Here is a 17410-nt window from a genome sequence, read left to right as displayed (position 1 = left end):
GAGGGTGCACCAAGAGTGTCTACCTCAGGTAATTGGGACACTTAGCACAGAAAGGCACTTTATGGACACAGCGAAGCATAAAAAATGCCGAGACAAAGAAACAGGACACAAACAACAGAATTGGAGGAAAGCAAACTGTTGGATATAGAGTTCAAAACCACACTTTTAAGGTCTTTAAAGAACTGTCTAGAAGCCGCCGATAAATTTAATAAGGCCCTCGAAAAGACTGATGAGACCGCCGATAAATGTAGTGAGATCCTCAGGAAATCTAATGAGACCCTCGATGTTGTGATAAAGAACCAACTAGAAATTAAGCATACACTGACTGAAATAAAGAATATTATACAGACTCCCAATAACAGACCAGAGGGTCGCAAGAATCAAGTCAAGGATTTGAAATACAAAGAAGCAAAAAACACCCAACTGGAAAAGCAAAATGAAAAAAGAATCCAAAAATACGAAGACAGTGTAAGGAGCCTCTGGGACAGCTTCAAGCGTACCATCATCGGAATTATAGGGGTGCCAGAAGATGAGAGAGAGCAAGATATTGAAAACCTATTTGAAGAAATAATGACAGAAAACTTCCCCCACCTGGTGAAAGAAATAGACTTACAAGTCTAGGAAGCGCAGAGAACCCCAAACAAAAGGAATCCAAAAAGGACCACACCAAGACACATCATAATTAAAATGCCAAGAGCAAAAGACAAAGAGAGAATCCTAAAAGCAGCAAGAGAAAGAAAATCAGTTGCTTACAAGGGCGTACCCATACGACTGTCAGCTGATTTCTCAACAGAAACTTTGCAGGCCAGAAGGGAGTGGCAAGAAATATTCAAAGTGATGAATACCAAGAACCTACAACCAAGACTACTTTATCCAGCAAAGCTATCATTCAGAATTGAAGGTCAGATAAAGAGCTTCACAGATAAGAAAAAGCTAAAGGAGTTCATCACCACCAAACCAGTATTATATGAAATGCTGAAAGGTATCCTTTAAGAAGAGGAAGAAGAAGAAAAAGATAAAGATACAAATTATGAACAACAAATACACATCTATCAGCAAGTGAATCTAAAAATCAAATGAATAAATAATCTGATGAACAGTATGAACTGGTGATTGTAATAGAATCAGGGACATAGAAAGGGAATGGACTGACTGTTCTTGCGGGGGGAAAGGGGTGTGGGGGTGAGGGAAGAGATTGGACAATAATCGTGCACTTATGGATGAGGACAGTGGGTGGGGAGTGAGGGCTGAGGGTGGGGTGGGAACTGGGTGGAGGGGAGTTATGGTGGGGAAAAAAGAGTAACTAATGTAATAATCTGAACAATAAAGATTTAATTGGAAAAAAAAAAAAGAATTCGGACGGAAGGGTCTCGGTTTCAATTCCAGTCAAGGGCACATGCCTGGGTTGTGGGCTTGATCCCCTGTTGGGGCCTGCAGGAGGCAGCCAACCAATGATTCTCTCTCATCATTGATGTTTCTATCTCTCTCTCCCTCTCCCTTCCTCTCTAAAATCAATAAAAATACATTTAAAAATATGTAGGAATAAACTTAACCAAGGAGGTAAAAGATCTGTACTCAGAAAACTACAGGATGTTGGAAAAAGAGATAGAAAAAGTTATAAACAAGTGTAAGAGTATACTGTGTCTATGGATTGGTAGAATCAATATAATTAAAATGTCCATGCTACCTAAAATAATCTATATATTCAATGCAATCCCTATTAAAATACCAATGGCATATTTCAGATACCTAGAACAAACTCTCCAAAAATTTATGTAGAATCATAAAAGACCCCAAATAGCCGCAGCAATGTTGAGAAAGAATAACACCCTTGGAGGGATACCAGATATCAAGTTGTACTATAAAGCTATTGTACTCAAAACAGCCTGGTACTGGAACAAGAACAGGCATACAGGCCAATGGAATAGAACAGAAAACTTAGAAATTGACCCAAGCCATTATGTTCAATTAATATTTGGCAAAAGAGGCAAGAGTATACAATGGAGTCATGACAGTCTCTTCAATAAATGGTGTTGGCAAAATTGGAAAGATACATGCAAAAAATGAAACTAGACCATCAACTTACACCATACCTAAAAATAAACTCAAAATGGGTAAAAGACTTAGATGTAAGTGGTGCAACAATAAAAATCTTAGAAGAAACCATAGGCAGCAAAGCCTCAGACATGGACACAGACAATGAGGGGTTGAAGGCCTTGGGTGGGGTGTGGGGGCAGGCTGGGAGAGGTAGTGGGGGAAAAGATGGACATATGTAATACTTTCAACAATAAAGTTTAAAAAATAAATAATAATAAAAATATTTTGAAAGTAGCTTTACTCTGAAGGAGGAGGCAACTTAAGTTGGGTGTAGTTAGAAATAGATAAAGTAGCCCCAGTATTTACAAGGACCTTAGTGGCTTCCATTTTTATGATAATTTCAACTTCTCCAAAATTGTCATTGAGAAGGAGAAACACCCTTGGAGCAACTCTATGTTTGCTTCTGGTTAGACATTTACTAGCTTTAGAAGAGTTCTATATCTTACAGAGTTTGGCTACAAGTGAGAAGTGTTTATGGACAAGCAGTGGGCCACATTCCCCTGGCGTGGGTAGGTAGGGTTGGTCTTGGATTTTCCATCTCTGATGACAGGGAATTTTTTTCAGGGTATGGAGGCAGCCCAGGATAGAGATAAGGTTTAGGTAATGGGATGAGGGTGTAGCTGGGGGATTATTGTGGGCCATTAGCACAGTGTTGTGAGATAGAGTCTTTGTCTGGCTGTAATACAGCCAAGGTAGTCAATTTACATTTCCAGAGGAGAGTCTCCTATTCTTATAATAGGAGATATATCTGGACATAAGGGATTTCTGACTGTTTGCCCTGTCACTTGCAGAAAAGATCCAATTGAAGGATGGTGTTATGATTAATGCTCCCATTTTGAGGCCATGATTCCCCATTGTTGAGCTTATAATTTGGATAGACCGAATTACAATTGAAAATTAGTCTTTTTTTTAAGGTGTGGAGATCAAATTGTGCCCAGTTAGCCAAGATATAGGCTAGGGAGTCAATGAAGGAAAAATACCACATGATCTCACTCATTCATGGATAATAAAGACCATTATAAACTTATGAACAATAATAGATACAGAGGCAGAGCTGCCTCAAACTGATTGTCAAACTGCAGCGGGAAGGCCAGGGAGGGTTGGGGGGCAGGAGGGAGGGGGGTAAGAGATCAACCGAAGGACTTGTATGCATGCATATAAGCATAACCAATGGACATAAGACACTCGGGGGGCGGGGTAGGGGAGGCCAGGAGATTGTCAAGGGCAGGGGAAAAAAAGGACACATAGGTAATACCCTTTGTAATACTTTAAGCAATAAAACAATAAAAAACGATATAGGCTAGGGGACTCCTGTCTGGTATAGTTTGTCAATTCTCCATCTGGAAGGAAGAAAAGGTTAGGAAGTAGAAAGCCCAGCATCCTGGGGTCAAGTCCAGAGCCTAGTATCCCAGTGACATCTCAGGCATCTAGCAGGGATGAGACCATGTGATCTCACCATAATCTCAGGGGAAGGGAAGTGAAACCTTACCCGGTGTTGTAAGTTTCCATAGACCTGGTTGGGGTGGGATAAGCCTGGGAATCTTGGAACAGGCAAGTCTTCTGGACCAGGACAAAGGAGCAGGGGAGAAAAATAGAGCTAGTGTGTCCAGAGGAGATAACAGGATAAAGGCATTCTATAGATAGAGGAGGGTTTTGCTAAAAGAGTAAATAAGGTAGTAGCCCATAAGTGGAAGAACTAATGGTTTGAGGTAAATTTAGGGTTCCTTTTACCATCTAGTTTTCTTGTACCTTGGACTTCTATATAATATCTTTAGTCTGTGTGTCTCCTATTCTTTTGATGATGTTTATGCCATTTCCACCAATCTTTCTAGGATCCACCCCAACAGGGTGGACCCCTACTCTGAGAGTTCTTACATTGTCCGGATTGTGAGAACACTGTGCCTGCCATAACCCATGATAAAGTATAAATTCTTCCATGGTACTTCCCGTTAAGAGTGTAGATCAAGCAGTCTGGTTGGGCAGGCAAGGCATATTAAATCATAACAACGCATGGATGACAGAATTATATGTTGATAATGTGGGCGTGGGGGGTTATGACTGCAAGTGGAATTTTTGGGGATCAATGTGGTGGGTAAAAGTATGCTGCTTTTGGAGGAGGCTCTCAAAGGCCATGACACTTGATGGTCATCCTCTATCCTTTTACATGTCTCAGTTTCTCTCACGGCTGTTTAAAACAAGGGAGTGAGGACCCGGAGTGCTGGTGACCAAACCTTATATGCACCCACCAGATGGGTCAAAGTTTAATTACAGTTGTATTCTGGAGTCCCTGTTAAGCCCTTACACATCACAAGGGAGACCCTTAGACACCTCCACAATGACCCTCAGTCACCTGAGAGTGTCTGTTTGCACTCTGGAGGGAAGATGTGCCTTGTAGCGTCGGTGCCAGGTCATCCCCAGGCACTCACAGTTGCTTTAGTTTTCTGCTTGCAGGCAATTCTCCCCCTTTAACTAGAACTACTGCCTTGCCTTCCCAATCCTGGACAAGAGGGAAGAGTAAAACAGCCCTTTCTCCAGCCTCATGGCCAGAAGACTTATGGTTTGTGCAATCTGAGTCACAGTGCCACAAAGATGTTACTGACTGGGGTTCCTGGCTGGGGCCTCAGTTCTTTTTGTTGATGCAGAAAAGATTTTAAGGTCAACAAAAACAAAAGTAAAGCAAAATGGGTTTTATTGAAGATACATTCCAAACAAGGCACGTGCCAGCTGAGTGTGAGACAAAACAGCCAGGCTGCTTACATTCCAAACGAGGAGTAGGCCAGTCGAGAGAGAGAAAATGGCTGGGCTTCGTTAGCTCACTGGGAAGTCAGAGAAAAGGGGGCCTTGGAGACAGGTTGAGGGGGTTAGCCCAGAATGAGCTGCAGCAGACAATCTACCCTGTTTGCAAGTTTCATGGGGTCCCTTAGAGGTTGGGGGATACTTGCCTGTGGGGGAAGAGAAGGAGAAAGGGAATGGCATGGCCTTACTCCTTGGAGTAGAGTGTGTGCAAGAGAGCCAATCCTATCTACCTTCACAGAACTGACTTGGAGAAATTAGTTTAACAATTTTCTCAAGCACATATGAGGGCTCTCCTGATCCCCATACTTTTAGGTGACTTGTCTCCCAAGTCTTCCCCTTAATAAAGCAGATATACTTGCCAGATATCCATTCCCCTAGAGTGGGGACACTGTTCTTGAAGCTTCCTCAAGCAGCCCTCCCTCCTTCATTCTTCCAATTGTCCAATGGACATTAACCAAATTACCCTAGGTCTGATGGTCATGAGCAGCTCATCCTTTCCCTGTACAACAGGTACATTCAGTCACACTCTCAGCCTATACATAACTTGGGCAACATTAGCTTTAAGGTCACATAGACCTCTGGTCATTCAATCACAATTAGCTGTGCACTGTCTTTCTCCACAGATTTGTTGCCCAGTGCATTTCTAATACGTGCCCAGAAGAGTGGCCTCTCATGTACACTGTCTGGCCAGGTGATAAATGTCTGCCTATTCACAAGTTTCCTCAGTCGGTGGTAGGTGGATAACTTATAGTTTGGGATCTCTTCCAAGAAGATCAAGATGATAACATCCTCATGCTCATAGAACATCTTGATGCTGGCAAGCTGTACTTCAAGGCAGCACCATTCACTGCGCAGGTAGTGGTTACTTACCACACACAAAGTTTTTCGGCTGGTGTTGATGGCATTCTGTATGTTCTCAAAGATATCTATACCTGGTTCAAAGTCCCGGTGGTGAAGACAGAGCTTAAAGGTGGGCTGGCCACCTTCTTCTAGGGCTGGAACAAGCTCTTCATATACCCACTGTTCATCAGTGGCAGTGAAAGAGACAAAGGCATCATAGATGAATTCCTTCTCTGTCCTATGCCACTTGGCCTGGAACCAGGCTCGAAATATGTAGAGCCCATACCTTAGAGATGACGTTATCTTGGCACTGAACCAAGAGACAACCATGGTTGTGAGGGTGAGAGTGAAGGAGCAGAGGAAGTAAACCTTTCCTAGATCAAAATTACACATTGCATCATCAAAATCTATCAACAAATTCTGGGTATTTGGCTGACAGTGATAGCTCTGGAGGTAAGGGATATGGACATTTTCTGAGTTTATTGACCAGTTCTTGAACCACACATTGTCACAGTTGCACTGAAGTTTATTCCCATAGATATCAAAGAACATCAGTGACGTCAGGTTCTCCAGATGACTTTGATTAATGACTTTTAGGTTGTTGAATCTTAAAGAGAAGATCTGAAGGCTTTCTAAGCCAGAGAACATGCCAGGAGTCAGGGACTCAATGTTATTGTTTTCCAGGCGCAGCATTCTTAGTTTTTTGAGTTTTTGGAATAAGGAAATATTTAAATAGAGACTTCGGTCTCCAGATTTTGTTCCCGAGATATCCAACTTTGTGAGATTAGTAAGGGAATCAAATTGGAGATGGTCCAAGAATACCATGGGATTTTTGCCTAGTAGTAGCTCCTGCAAGCCATTCAGTCCTTGGAAGAAGTTGGTTGGAACAACCTGAATCCCATGCATTTGTCCTTCTAGGTTGAGTTGTTTCAAAGACTTGAGCTTCATAAATGGAGGAGATAGCAAGGTCCTGGTAGTTTCATATGTAATTTCATTAAAACTGAGATTCAAAACTTCTAGATTTTCAAGGCCCAAGAAAATGCCTGTCCCAATATTTGACAAGATATTCTTTGCTAGGTCAAGTTTATAGAGATAAGTTAGACCTGAAAATGCATACTTCTCTATAATATTCAGGCGGTTCTGGGAGAGAATCAGAACTTGGAGTTTCTTCAGAGACTGAAAAGTTCTGCGTTTTAGAGTCCTAATATTGTTGCCTCCAAGATCTAAACTCTCCAAATTTGGAAAGTGAGCAAAGGCATACTTGTCAATTTTCACTATCCAGCACCAAGCCAAGTTGAGCTCCTTCAAAGAATACAGCCCATAGAAGGCCATATCATTGAGTTCTGTGATGGGATTTCTAGAGAGGAAAAGAGATTGTAGGTATCTCAAGGGTGAAAATGCAAAATCTGGAAATCTTTCAAACTTGTTGTAGCTCAGATCTAGGGCTGTTAAGTTCTGGAGGGCACTCCAGGTCCGGTTGCTGACAAAGGAAAGTTTGCAGTTATTTAGATTCAGCCTTTGAAGGCTGGGCATAGCATTGAACTCACTGTCATTGAGGTGAACCAGATTATTATTTTGTCTCAGGTCGAGGAACAAAAGCCTGGTACAGTTGGCAAGGTGTTTTATGTCTCCTGCATCAGTGGCCTTTTTTCTAAAAATCAAAACCTGTAACATGGGCAAGTGTCTGAGGAGGTGACACACACTGCTCAAGTTTAAATGACCACCTCTAAACTCCCAGGCACTAAGGTCCATTTCCCTTAGATTTTCCAGGTGTTTGGTTGGAAGCATCTCCAGTTTTACGGATGTTCCACTTAGATTCAAGCTCCTCAGCTGGGGTAAAGTTTCCAGAGCAACATTCTGAATGACTCCATGGCTATTCCGAGAGACATCCAGAGTGGTCAGATTAGGCAGTGACAAAGCAGAGAAATTTAATTCCATTAGTTTGTTCCCCTGCAGGCTCAGCTGGGTCAGTGAGGCCAATAACCTGGGACTGTGGTCCAAGGAGATGATGCTATTGTTAGTGAGATCAAGGTATTCTAGGCATGGAAGATGCTGGACTGCTTCAAGAATATTGGAAATATTAGTAATAAAATTTCTAGATAAACTTAAGTGTTTCAATTTTAAAAGAGGGACAAAGGCATTTTTGTGAATATTGGTAATTCGATTATGGCTCAGGAGCAAAGTTTCCAAGTTGGACAAGCCCTCAAAGGAGCTATTCACAATTTTAATCTTATTTTCTACTAAATTTAAGAGGGTCAAATTTTCAAGTCCCCAAAAGGCCCTCTCCTCAATCTTCCAAATGGAATTCCACTCCAGTCGTAAGTCCACCAGAGCAGTCAAATTAGTGAAGCAATGGGGAGGAAGGACCTCAATTTGGTTTTGTGTCAGGTTGAGGTGAGTAGTGTATCCAGGGATGTCACAAATGGCATCTGTCAAGTTGGTGATCTTCTTCCGAATGCAGAAAACATGGTGAATGTCAAATTCATACTGTGCACATTTACTGAATCCGTATGTCTCTGCCAAAGACAGCAGAGAAAATCCTATTAAAATGAGCCAGATCTGCTGAGGAGCCAGGAGGTTCTTTAAGCCCATCTTGTCAGCTCCAGGCCTCAGAGTTACCATTAGAAAAAAAATCCCTTCACATGTTTGATGTTCATTTTTTTAAGGAATGGTAATTCCATGTGACTTTGCTGCAAAGAAAAAGAGAAAGTTGTTTATTTTAAATTTCTTTCTCAATATATCATAGCTGCTTCAAAAAAATGAAATAAAAATTCTCCCAATGTTAACTTCCAAAAAAAATCCATTTCTAAAGCAATCTCCATGTCCATCAGCAAAGACCAGTGTTATCTTATCTAATAAAAGGGTAATATGCGAATTAACCATCATCCATCACTAAAGGTGGGGTGCCCATAATCACAAGATGGCGGTGCCCAGTCCTCTCATCCCTGCTGGAGTCCCCCAGTCCCGGGGGGGGGGGGGGGGAGGGGAGCAGCAGCTGAGAGTGGGCAGTGTGAGCAGCCTGGCAGAATGCTTGCTTCATCGCCACGCCCGGCTTGAGCCGGCCCCCCGGAAGCCAGAGCAGACACAAACAGGGACAGAGGGCCAAGCGCAGGCCCAGAGAGGAGACAGTGGGCCCACCTCCCCTGGAAGCAGCACTGCTCCCAGCGGCATGCTGCAGTTCCCGCCGTCTCCCGCAGAAGTGGATTGGTACAATTATCAAGTTAAATCAACCCAAATGTGGACTTAGCATAACTTCATTCAGTCAAAACTTCCTTTATATTTTAAAAGAGTTTTAAAATATTCTCTGTAAAATTTTGTGCTTTCTATGTTTCCTAAAAACTTTTAGATCTTATTATTTTAAGGGATATCTTCATATATATAATTTTATATATATAAATCATATATATATAATTTTAGAGAGGAAAGGAGGGGGAGAGAGAGAGACATAGAAACATCAATGAAGAGCCTTAGTTGGTTGGGCTCAGTGGATAGAGCCTTGGCCTACAGACCACAGGGTTCCAGGTTCAATTCCAGTCAAGGGCATGTACCTCCTTTGCAGGCTCCTTCCCTGCCCTGGGCCCTGGTCAGGCTTCGTGCAGGAGGCAACCAATCAATGTGTTTCTCTCACATTGATATTTCTGCCTGTCTTTCCCTCTTTCTCTAAAAATCAATGGAAAAGTATCCTCAGGTGAGGATTAAAAAAACAAACAAAAAAGAAACACCAGTGAAGAGAGAGAATCATTGATCAGCTGCCTCCTGCATGTCCTCTCCTGGGGATCTAACCCACAACTTGGGCATGTGCCCTCAATGGGAATTGAACAGTGACCTCCTGGTTCCTAGGTTGATGCTCAACCACTGAGCCATGCCGGCCAGGCAAGGGATATCTTATTTTTTATATTTAATTTTCTAGTTAGTTATAGCAAGGGTGCCATAAGTTTTGAATTTTTTTGTGTTCATAAATATAGAAAGTTTTCTAAACTTATGTAGTTTTTTAAATGGGACTGTTAGCCCTAGCCTGTTTGGCTCTGTGGATAGAGCATCAGCCCTCAGACCCTGTCCCCATTTGGGGCTCTTGCTGGAGGCAATGGGCCAGAGGCAAAGACCCTGCAGTGCCTATGTAGGAGACAATCAATCAATGTGTCTCTCTCACACCAATGTTTTTCTCTCTCTGTCTCTCCCCTTCCCTTCCTCTCTCTCTGAAAATAAATGGAAAAATATTCTCAAGTGAGAATAACAAAACAAAAAAAAATAAATGTGACTGTTAAAGTCTATTAGGTTTACCTCTTAATGATTATGTTCTCTACAAGTAATGGAATTTATATATGTCTATTTCAAATTCATACATTACCTATGCCTTTCTTTTATGTTTGTCTTATATAATATTGGTCACAATCTCCAATACTATATTAAATTATTGTGACAATAGAAAGAAAATGGGGTTTTTGGTTAATGGGATGGCATCTATAGATTTTCCATTAATTATTTTATTTGCTGTAGGTTTTTATATATGTTGAGTCAGAAAAGTTGCTTCCTACTCCTAATTTTCTTTTTTAATTAAATCTTTATTGTTCAGATTATTACATTTGTTCCTCTTTTTTCCCCCCATAACTCCCCTCCTCCCAGTTCCCACCCCACCCTCCGCCCTCACTCCCCACCCACTGTCCTCATCCATAGGTGCACGATTTTAATCCAGTCTCTTCCCCCATCTCCCACACCCCTTTCCCCCCCAAGAATAGTCAGTCCATTCCCTTTCTATGTCCCTGATTCTATTATAATCACCAGTTCATTCTGTACATCAGATTATTTATTCACTTGACTCTTATTTTTTTGTTTTGTTTTTTTTTTTAATTAAATCTTTATTGTTCAGATTATTACATTTGTTCCTTTTTTCCCCCCCCATAACTCCCCTCCTCCCAGTTCCCGCCCCACCCTCCGCCCTCACTCCCCACCCACTGTCCTCATCCATAGGTGCACGATTTTTGTCCAGTCTCTTCCCACATCTCCCACACCCCTTTCCCCCCCAAGAATAGTCAGTCCATTCCCTTTCTATGTCCCTGATTCTATTATAATCAACAGTTCATTCTGTTCATCAGATTATTAATTCACTTGACTCTTAGATTCACTTGTTGATAGATGCATATTTGTTGTTCATAATTTGTATCTTTACCTTTTTCTTCCTCTTCCTCTTCTTAAAGGATACCTTTCAGCATTTCATATAATCCTGGTTTGGTGGTGATGAACTCCTTTAGCTTTTCCTTATCTGTGAAGCTCTTTATCTGACCTTCAATTCTGAATGATAGCTTTGCTGGGTGAAGTAATCTTGGTTGTAGGTTCTTGGTATTCATCACTTTGAATATTTCTTGCCATTCCCTTCTGGCCTGCAAAGTTTATGTTGAGAAATCAGCTGACAGTCGTATGGGTATTCCCTTGTAGGTAACTGATTTTCTTTCTCTTGCTGCTTTTAAGATTCTCTCTTTGTCTTTTGCTCTTGGCATTTTAATTATGATGTGTCTTGGTGTGGTCCTCTTTGGATTCCTTTTGTTTGGGGTTCTCTGCGCTTCCTGGACCTGTAAGTCTATTTCTTTCACCAGGTGGGGGAAGTTTTCTGTCATTATTTCTTCAAATAGGTTTTCCATATCTTGCTGTCTCTCATCTTCTGGCACCCCTATAATTCTGATGTTGGTACGCTTGAAGCTGTTCCAGAGGCTCCTTACACTATCTTCGTATTTTCGGATTCTTTTTCCATTTTGCTTTTCTGGTTGGGTGTTTTTCGCTTGTTCACATTTCAAATCTTTGACTTGATTCTTGCACTCCTCTGGTCTGCTGTTGGGTGTCTGTATAATATTCTTTATTTCAGTCAGTGTATGCTTAATTTCTAGTTGGTTCTTTATCACAGTATCGAGGGTCTCATTAGATTTCTTGAGGATCTCACTACATTTATCGGCAGTTTCTAGAAAATTATTGAAAGACCTTAAAATTGTGGTTTTTAGCTCAATATCCTCCATTTCTGTCATGTTTCTTTGTCTTCGCATTTTTATGCTTTCTTGGTGCACCCCCTTGTGGTCTTTGTGTGCAGTCTTGTTGTAGTTAAGCCTTGATTGTTGTCGGCAATACCGGGGGTGATTTGACCTCCAGGCTAACTGGCTATTAGAGTCAGCTGTGTCTGCAGAGGGAGTGCTTCTGTGCTGGATCTCTAGGGCGGTGCTAATCTAGCCTTTGCTTGAGGCTATCCGGCAAATGCCTTTGTGCAGGGCTTGGGCGGGGCAGGTCCCAGGGGATCTACAGAGTGGGCGGAGCGAGCAGTTATGGCTGCTCTCAGTTCTGTCCCCAGGGTCTCTGCCTCACAGAGTGCCAGCAACCGCTGCAAACCTCGGAGAGAAAGCTGCCTTCGAGTTCCGACCGAAGCCAGACAGTCCCACTTCTACTGTTTGAGTCTGGGTCCCTAGAGACTCGCCTGGATCTGGAGCTCAGAGTCTGAAACTCCCTCCCGATTGAAAACAACAACCATGCCCTCCGCCGCAAGCCCGCTCCACATGCACTCTGCACGTTAGTATTTCACTTCAGCACTGCACCTCCTCTGAGTCTCAGTATGATATTCTCTTTCCTCCTAGTTGTAGAATTTCCACTCAGCCAGCCTTCCTGTGGTTCTGGATGATGTCCGTTCGGTCTTTTAGTTGTATTTTTGAAGTGGTTGCTCGAGGCAGCAAACTCCGGCATTAACCTATGCCACCATCTTGGTTTCTATATCCTACTCCTAATTTTTTAAGGAAGAATATAGTTGAGTTTGACCAGAACACACAAGAGACTGGGGAAACAGAGCCATCAACTAAGGGAGAGTGTACAGGGACAAAAATTTTCTTGAACAAATGATAAACTGGCTCTAACATGAAAGCATGAAAATATCAAGCCCTTTGTGGGCCTGGCACTTTTTTTTCAAATTAGAAGAGAAAGTTTATTTAGAAAGTTACAAAGGTAGTAAAAATGAGCCAGTTGGGCTGCATAGGCTTAGGAAACAAATTACGGAAGCAATAGAAGGGTGCTTGGAGCTTAGGAGAGGGAAAGGCAAAGGGAGACTGAAAATGCACTGGGAGTGCTCCTGAAAGGGAGCCAGGCCTGGCACTTTCACAGGCATTATTTACTCACTACAAAACTCAGCAAGACCAGTAATCTTTAAATATACATACATATATATGATTTTATTGATTTCAGAGAGAGGAAGGGAGAGAGAGAGGGATAGAAACATCAATGATGAGAATTATTGACCGGCTGCCTCCTACATGCCCCCTATTGGGGGATCGAGCTGGCAACCTGGGCATGTGTCTTGATGGGGAATTGAACCACAACACCTGGTTCACGGGTCCATGCTCAACCACTGAGCAAAACTGGCCTGGCAAGACTAATAATCTTAACCCCATTTTATATTTAGGGAACTGGAAGCTCTGAGAGTGAGACTTGCACAATATTGCACAGCTAATATGTGACAGATTAGTGATTGAAAGAAAAGGCTAGATCATCTCAGAACCTCATGTTCTTTCCACTATATTCACCCCCTAATTCCAAAAGAGGAGTCACCAAACATTTGTAGCAATTATACATCATAGGGGGATACTTGTGTTACTCTATCTTGATGATTCATTTGAAGAATGCTAATTTGGTGTGTAAATTCTAGAATATTCCAGAAAAGGTGGTGTCATAAGTTTATGCTTACACTTTATATTCATGTCCATGGCAAATAAAATGAAAAAGCAATGCTCTAATGATACTTTCAATTTTAATTTTAAGGCAGCCCACTTGCATAATGACTGAGATGAATAGGCTGATTCAATGCTTTAAGGCATTTTGTTAGGCAACAAGAAAAAAATGGGTCAAAGGAGAAGAGATTTCACTGTAAAAATAAATATAAGAAGGAGAAAAGGAAGAAGAGCAGAAGAGGAAGAAGTAGCAGTATGAGTAAATATAAGACATATTTGGTAAGTGTTGGGTGGTTGAGGGGAACTGGGTAGAACTCTTAGGGGCAGAAATAGAATAGTGGGGGTTAGCTATAATCATAAGAAATATTAATCATGCTCTGTTTGTTCTGTTCTGATTAGAAAAAGCACATTCTAACCTGGCTGAGAGTTGTATGCCCCCTGACATGGAATGCAGTCCATCCTCTTTTTCCCCAAACTGCCTATCATCATGAAAAGATTAACAACCTTGTTGCTGAAACAATCTGGTCCTAAGGCACCCACCCTTTTTGAATCCTCCACTCCCCAGGGTTAGGGAAGCAATTTATTTTACCTGAAGCTGCTGGTGTGACTGTAATCAAAGAAGCACTGAGAGCCAATGCCAGGGCAGGAAGCTGAGACCTATGAGCCAGAGAAAAGGCCTTTAATAGAATACAGAGCCAAAAACACTTCTAGTTGTTATAGTCTTCCAAATAAGGCAAGGATTGTAAAGAAATAAGATTTTTTTATAGCAGACTACATCTTACTTAATAAAAATTGATATTATTACTGTATTGCTCTACTTAATTAAATTATATACATTTTAGAAAAAATTTATCTAAGCTAACCATATTTTCTGATCCAAAAAGTAGTCATGCTAGTACACATTTGTCTTACTTCAGGTTAGAATATTTTTCAGTGAAACTAACTACAAAATCAGGAGGTATTTATAAAGTTTAACGTACAAGTATAGTATTTAGCATTCAATTAAATAGTATATCTGTGGTCATTTTCATAAAAATGGCATCAGAAAATAAGTCAGAGAAAGACAAATACCATATGATTTCACTTATATGTGGAATCTAAAGAACAATATAAATGAACAAACAAAACAGAAACAGACTCATAGACACAGAGAGACTGATGGCTGCCAGAGGGGAGGGGTGCTGGGGGACTGGGTAAAGAAAGTGAAGGGATTAAGAAGTACAGATTGGCAGTCACACATTAATCACAGGGATATAAAGTACAGCACAGGGAATGTCATCAATAATTTTGTAATACTATGTATAGCGCTAGTTGTGTACTGAAAATATAAGAGGTACTTTTTGTAAAGCATGTGATTTGTCTAATCACTGTGCTGTACACCTGAAACTAACTGTAACTGAAAAAAAATTTAAGCATTAAAAAAATGGCATCGGGCTTTCAGTTTAAAATGTAACCCCTTATTCTAAAGCTGTTTTTATAAGAAAATAAGGTTTGATCTATACCACTTCAACCTAGAACACCTTCCCCCTAAATGTTTTATGCCGTGAACTGCCCAGATGGCAATTTTTTCACTGAAAAAGTGACTTTAAAATGATTTTGTTTTAATCTTTCCTAATAGGTGTTGCATGCAAATATATAAAAATTCAAACAGCACAAAATGATACATAATAAAAATGTGTCTCCCTCCCACCCCAATCCCCAGAGGTAACGTCTGTTATCAGTTTCCCTGGTATCCTTCCAGAGAAGAAAATCACTAAAATATCCATAAGGAGAGGGCATGAGGATACTGACCAGAACAGGGAGGAAGGAGTTCAGTGAGGGGGAAAAAAGCATACACAAAGGGGGGGAGGCAAGAGACAAGAAAGTCATCCTCGACTAATTTATAAATTTGTCATTAGTTCACCTTTTTTAGAAAGCCCCAAGCCTAAAGCTTTACTTCCTAGTAGCAAAGCTTGCTATATCAAAAGCGTGCAAAGGCTGAGCATTTGATTTCAGGTTCTTTAATATTTTTTCTCTACAATCAAAACACTGTCACAAAAGTAAAATGTGTAGATGCAATCTCGCACAAAGCTGCTATCAAAATTCTAAAACACGCCTTCTTGAAATACCTGTAACTTGGCCTCCCCCTACTCCTTTAAGAAGCAAAATATGTGAGAGGAAAAAGGGAAAAATTCTTATTAGCAAATGTGCAATATATATGTTAGCTCATAGAGAAAAATAGAAAGTTGGGTGTTTTCTCCCTTAGCCATCAGATTCCATCCCTGGTCCTCCTCTGTCCACTACATATTCCTAAATTGACATTTATATCTGTGTCCTTATCTATGCATTGACCCCTTGACAGCCAGGCCCACCCTTCTCCCCTCCCCACAAGGATGCAGATGCTTTTCTGGACAGGCCCTTCTTTTTTAAAAAAATCTTTATTGTTGAAAAAAATTACATATGTCCCTTTTTTTGACAGGCCCTTCTTAACTTTTGCAACAGCATGGATGGAGCTGGAGAGTATTGTGCTAAGTGAAATAAGCCAGTCAGAGAAAGACAAATATGATATGATTTCACTTATATGTGGAATCTAATGAAAAAATTAAACAAACAAAATAGAAACAGATACAGAGAACAGACTGACAGCTGTTAGAGGGGAGCGGGTTGGGGACTGGGTGAAAAAGGTGAAGGAATTAAGATAAAAAACACCAACAACTCATAGACACAGACAACAGTATGGTGATTACAAGAGGGAAAGAGGGGTCAGGGAAAGTAAAAGAATATAAAGGGGGGATAAATGGTGACAGAAGGAGATTTGACTTGGGGTGGTGAACACACAATACAATATACAGATGATGTATTATAAAATTGTACACCTGACACCTATATAATTTTATTAACCAATGTCAACCCAATAAATTCAATAAAATATTTTTAAATGAAGGAACTATTTTTTAATATCCCAAATATAAGAAGACTATGAAAGACAAGCCAAAATGTTTTAAGTTTGTTCTGAAATGATCAAAACATCATGTTCATTGGTAACATCATTAGTTTTTCAGGATCTGCATAACCTAATGACCATTTCTACGTCATCCAGGTGTAACAAGAAGTATACCAGAATTTAGAATTCAACAGAACTGGGGAGGAGGTTTTCTCCCTGCAGGAGAAAATTATTTAGAGCAAGAAACTAGATTAGATGGTCCAGGAGATTACAGGTGTCAGAAAAGCCTGAATGCTAAGAGCACATGTTTTTAGGTATGTTGAGAAGGAAGAAATGGAGAGAGCAGCCTGGAGTGAAAAAGAAAGAACATGAGAATGGGGTTGTAGGTGGGGGTGGAGGATAGAGATTTGAACTGTGGTTGTGTGTACTTTAATGAAATGGACAAGAGGAGAGGAATTTTATGAAGATTTTCTGTTTGATATGCTGTGAAGTGCCGGGGTCCAACCCCAGCAGGTCCAGGGGTTCCCAAAGGTGTAGACGGAGTCGGCGAAGAAGGAATGACACGGAGACAGCGTTCAGTTGATCAGCAGCCTAGCCAGGATCTCCAGCCAGGATCTCCAGCCAAGTTCTGGTCTCGATCTCCAGAGAGGTTCTGCTTAGGATCTCCAGCCAGGTTCTGTGGCCATGTTCCCTCGCTAGGTTCTCCAGCCAGGTTCTGTCTGAGATCTCCAGCCAGGTTCGGTTCTGTGCCTAGGCACTGTCTCTCTTGGTCCTGTCTTCCAAGCCCTGTGTTCTAAGTTCTGTGTTCTGAATTCTGTCTCATGAGTTCTGTGTTCTGAGTTCTGAGTGTTTCTGTCTTGTTACAACTGTATTTATACCAGTTGATTCAATCCTATCAATCTCTATTCCAAAGGTTAGGGCGTTTCTTATCTCCATTCCAGGGAGAAAAGATTATGTAGTTTAAGCATGATTGTTCGTAGTTAAAGGGATTAATTACCCGCCTGGCACTTAGTTGAGGGGTTTTATTCCCTCCCTAACTTCAGGGGAAAATCCCTACCTGGGG

The 17410-nt window shown here is 41.1% G+C and overlaps 1 protein-coding gene across 3 annotated transcripts in view; it reads right to left on the bottom strand.

The window, feature by feature from the left end:
* Positions 1–4768: 4768 nt before the first annotated feature.
* Positions 4769–17410, bottom strand: part of LOC132223348 (toll-like receptor 13) — a 28284-nt gene continuing 15642 nt past the window's right edge. For 2 of the 3 annotated variants that reach the window (XM_059678596.1, XM_059678594.1), the window contains one exon: positions 4769–8423. In XM_059678596.1, the coding sequence (XP_059534579.1) occupies positions 5476–8355 (2880 nt within the window). In that variant the 5' untranslated portion in view covers positions 8356–8423 and the 3' untranslated portion in view covers positions 4769–5475. Of the gene's footprint in view, positions 8424–14013; positions 14082–17410 lie in introns of all 3 variants that reach the window. The other variant, XM_059678595.1, reaches the window with a different exon arrangement.

Source organism: Myotis daubentonii, chromosome X (genome assembly GCF_963259705.1).
Source record: "Myotis daubentonii chromosome X, mMyoDau2.1, whole genome shotgun sequence".
NCBI classification, from domain to species: domain Eukaryota; kingdom Metazoa; phylum Chordata; class Mammalia; order Chiroptera; family Vespertilionidae; genus Myotis; species Myotis daubentonii.
This window is presented reverse-complemented; position numbering and strand designations above follow the sequence as displayed.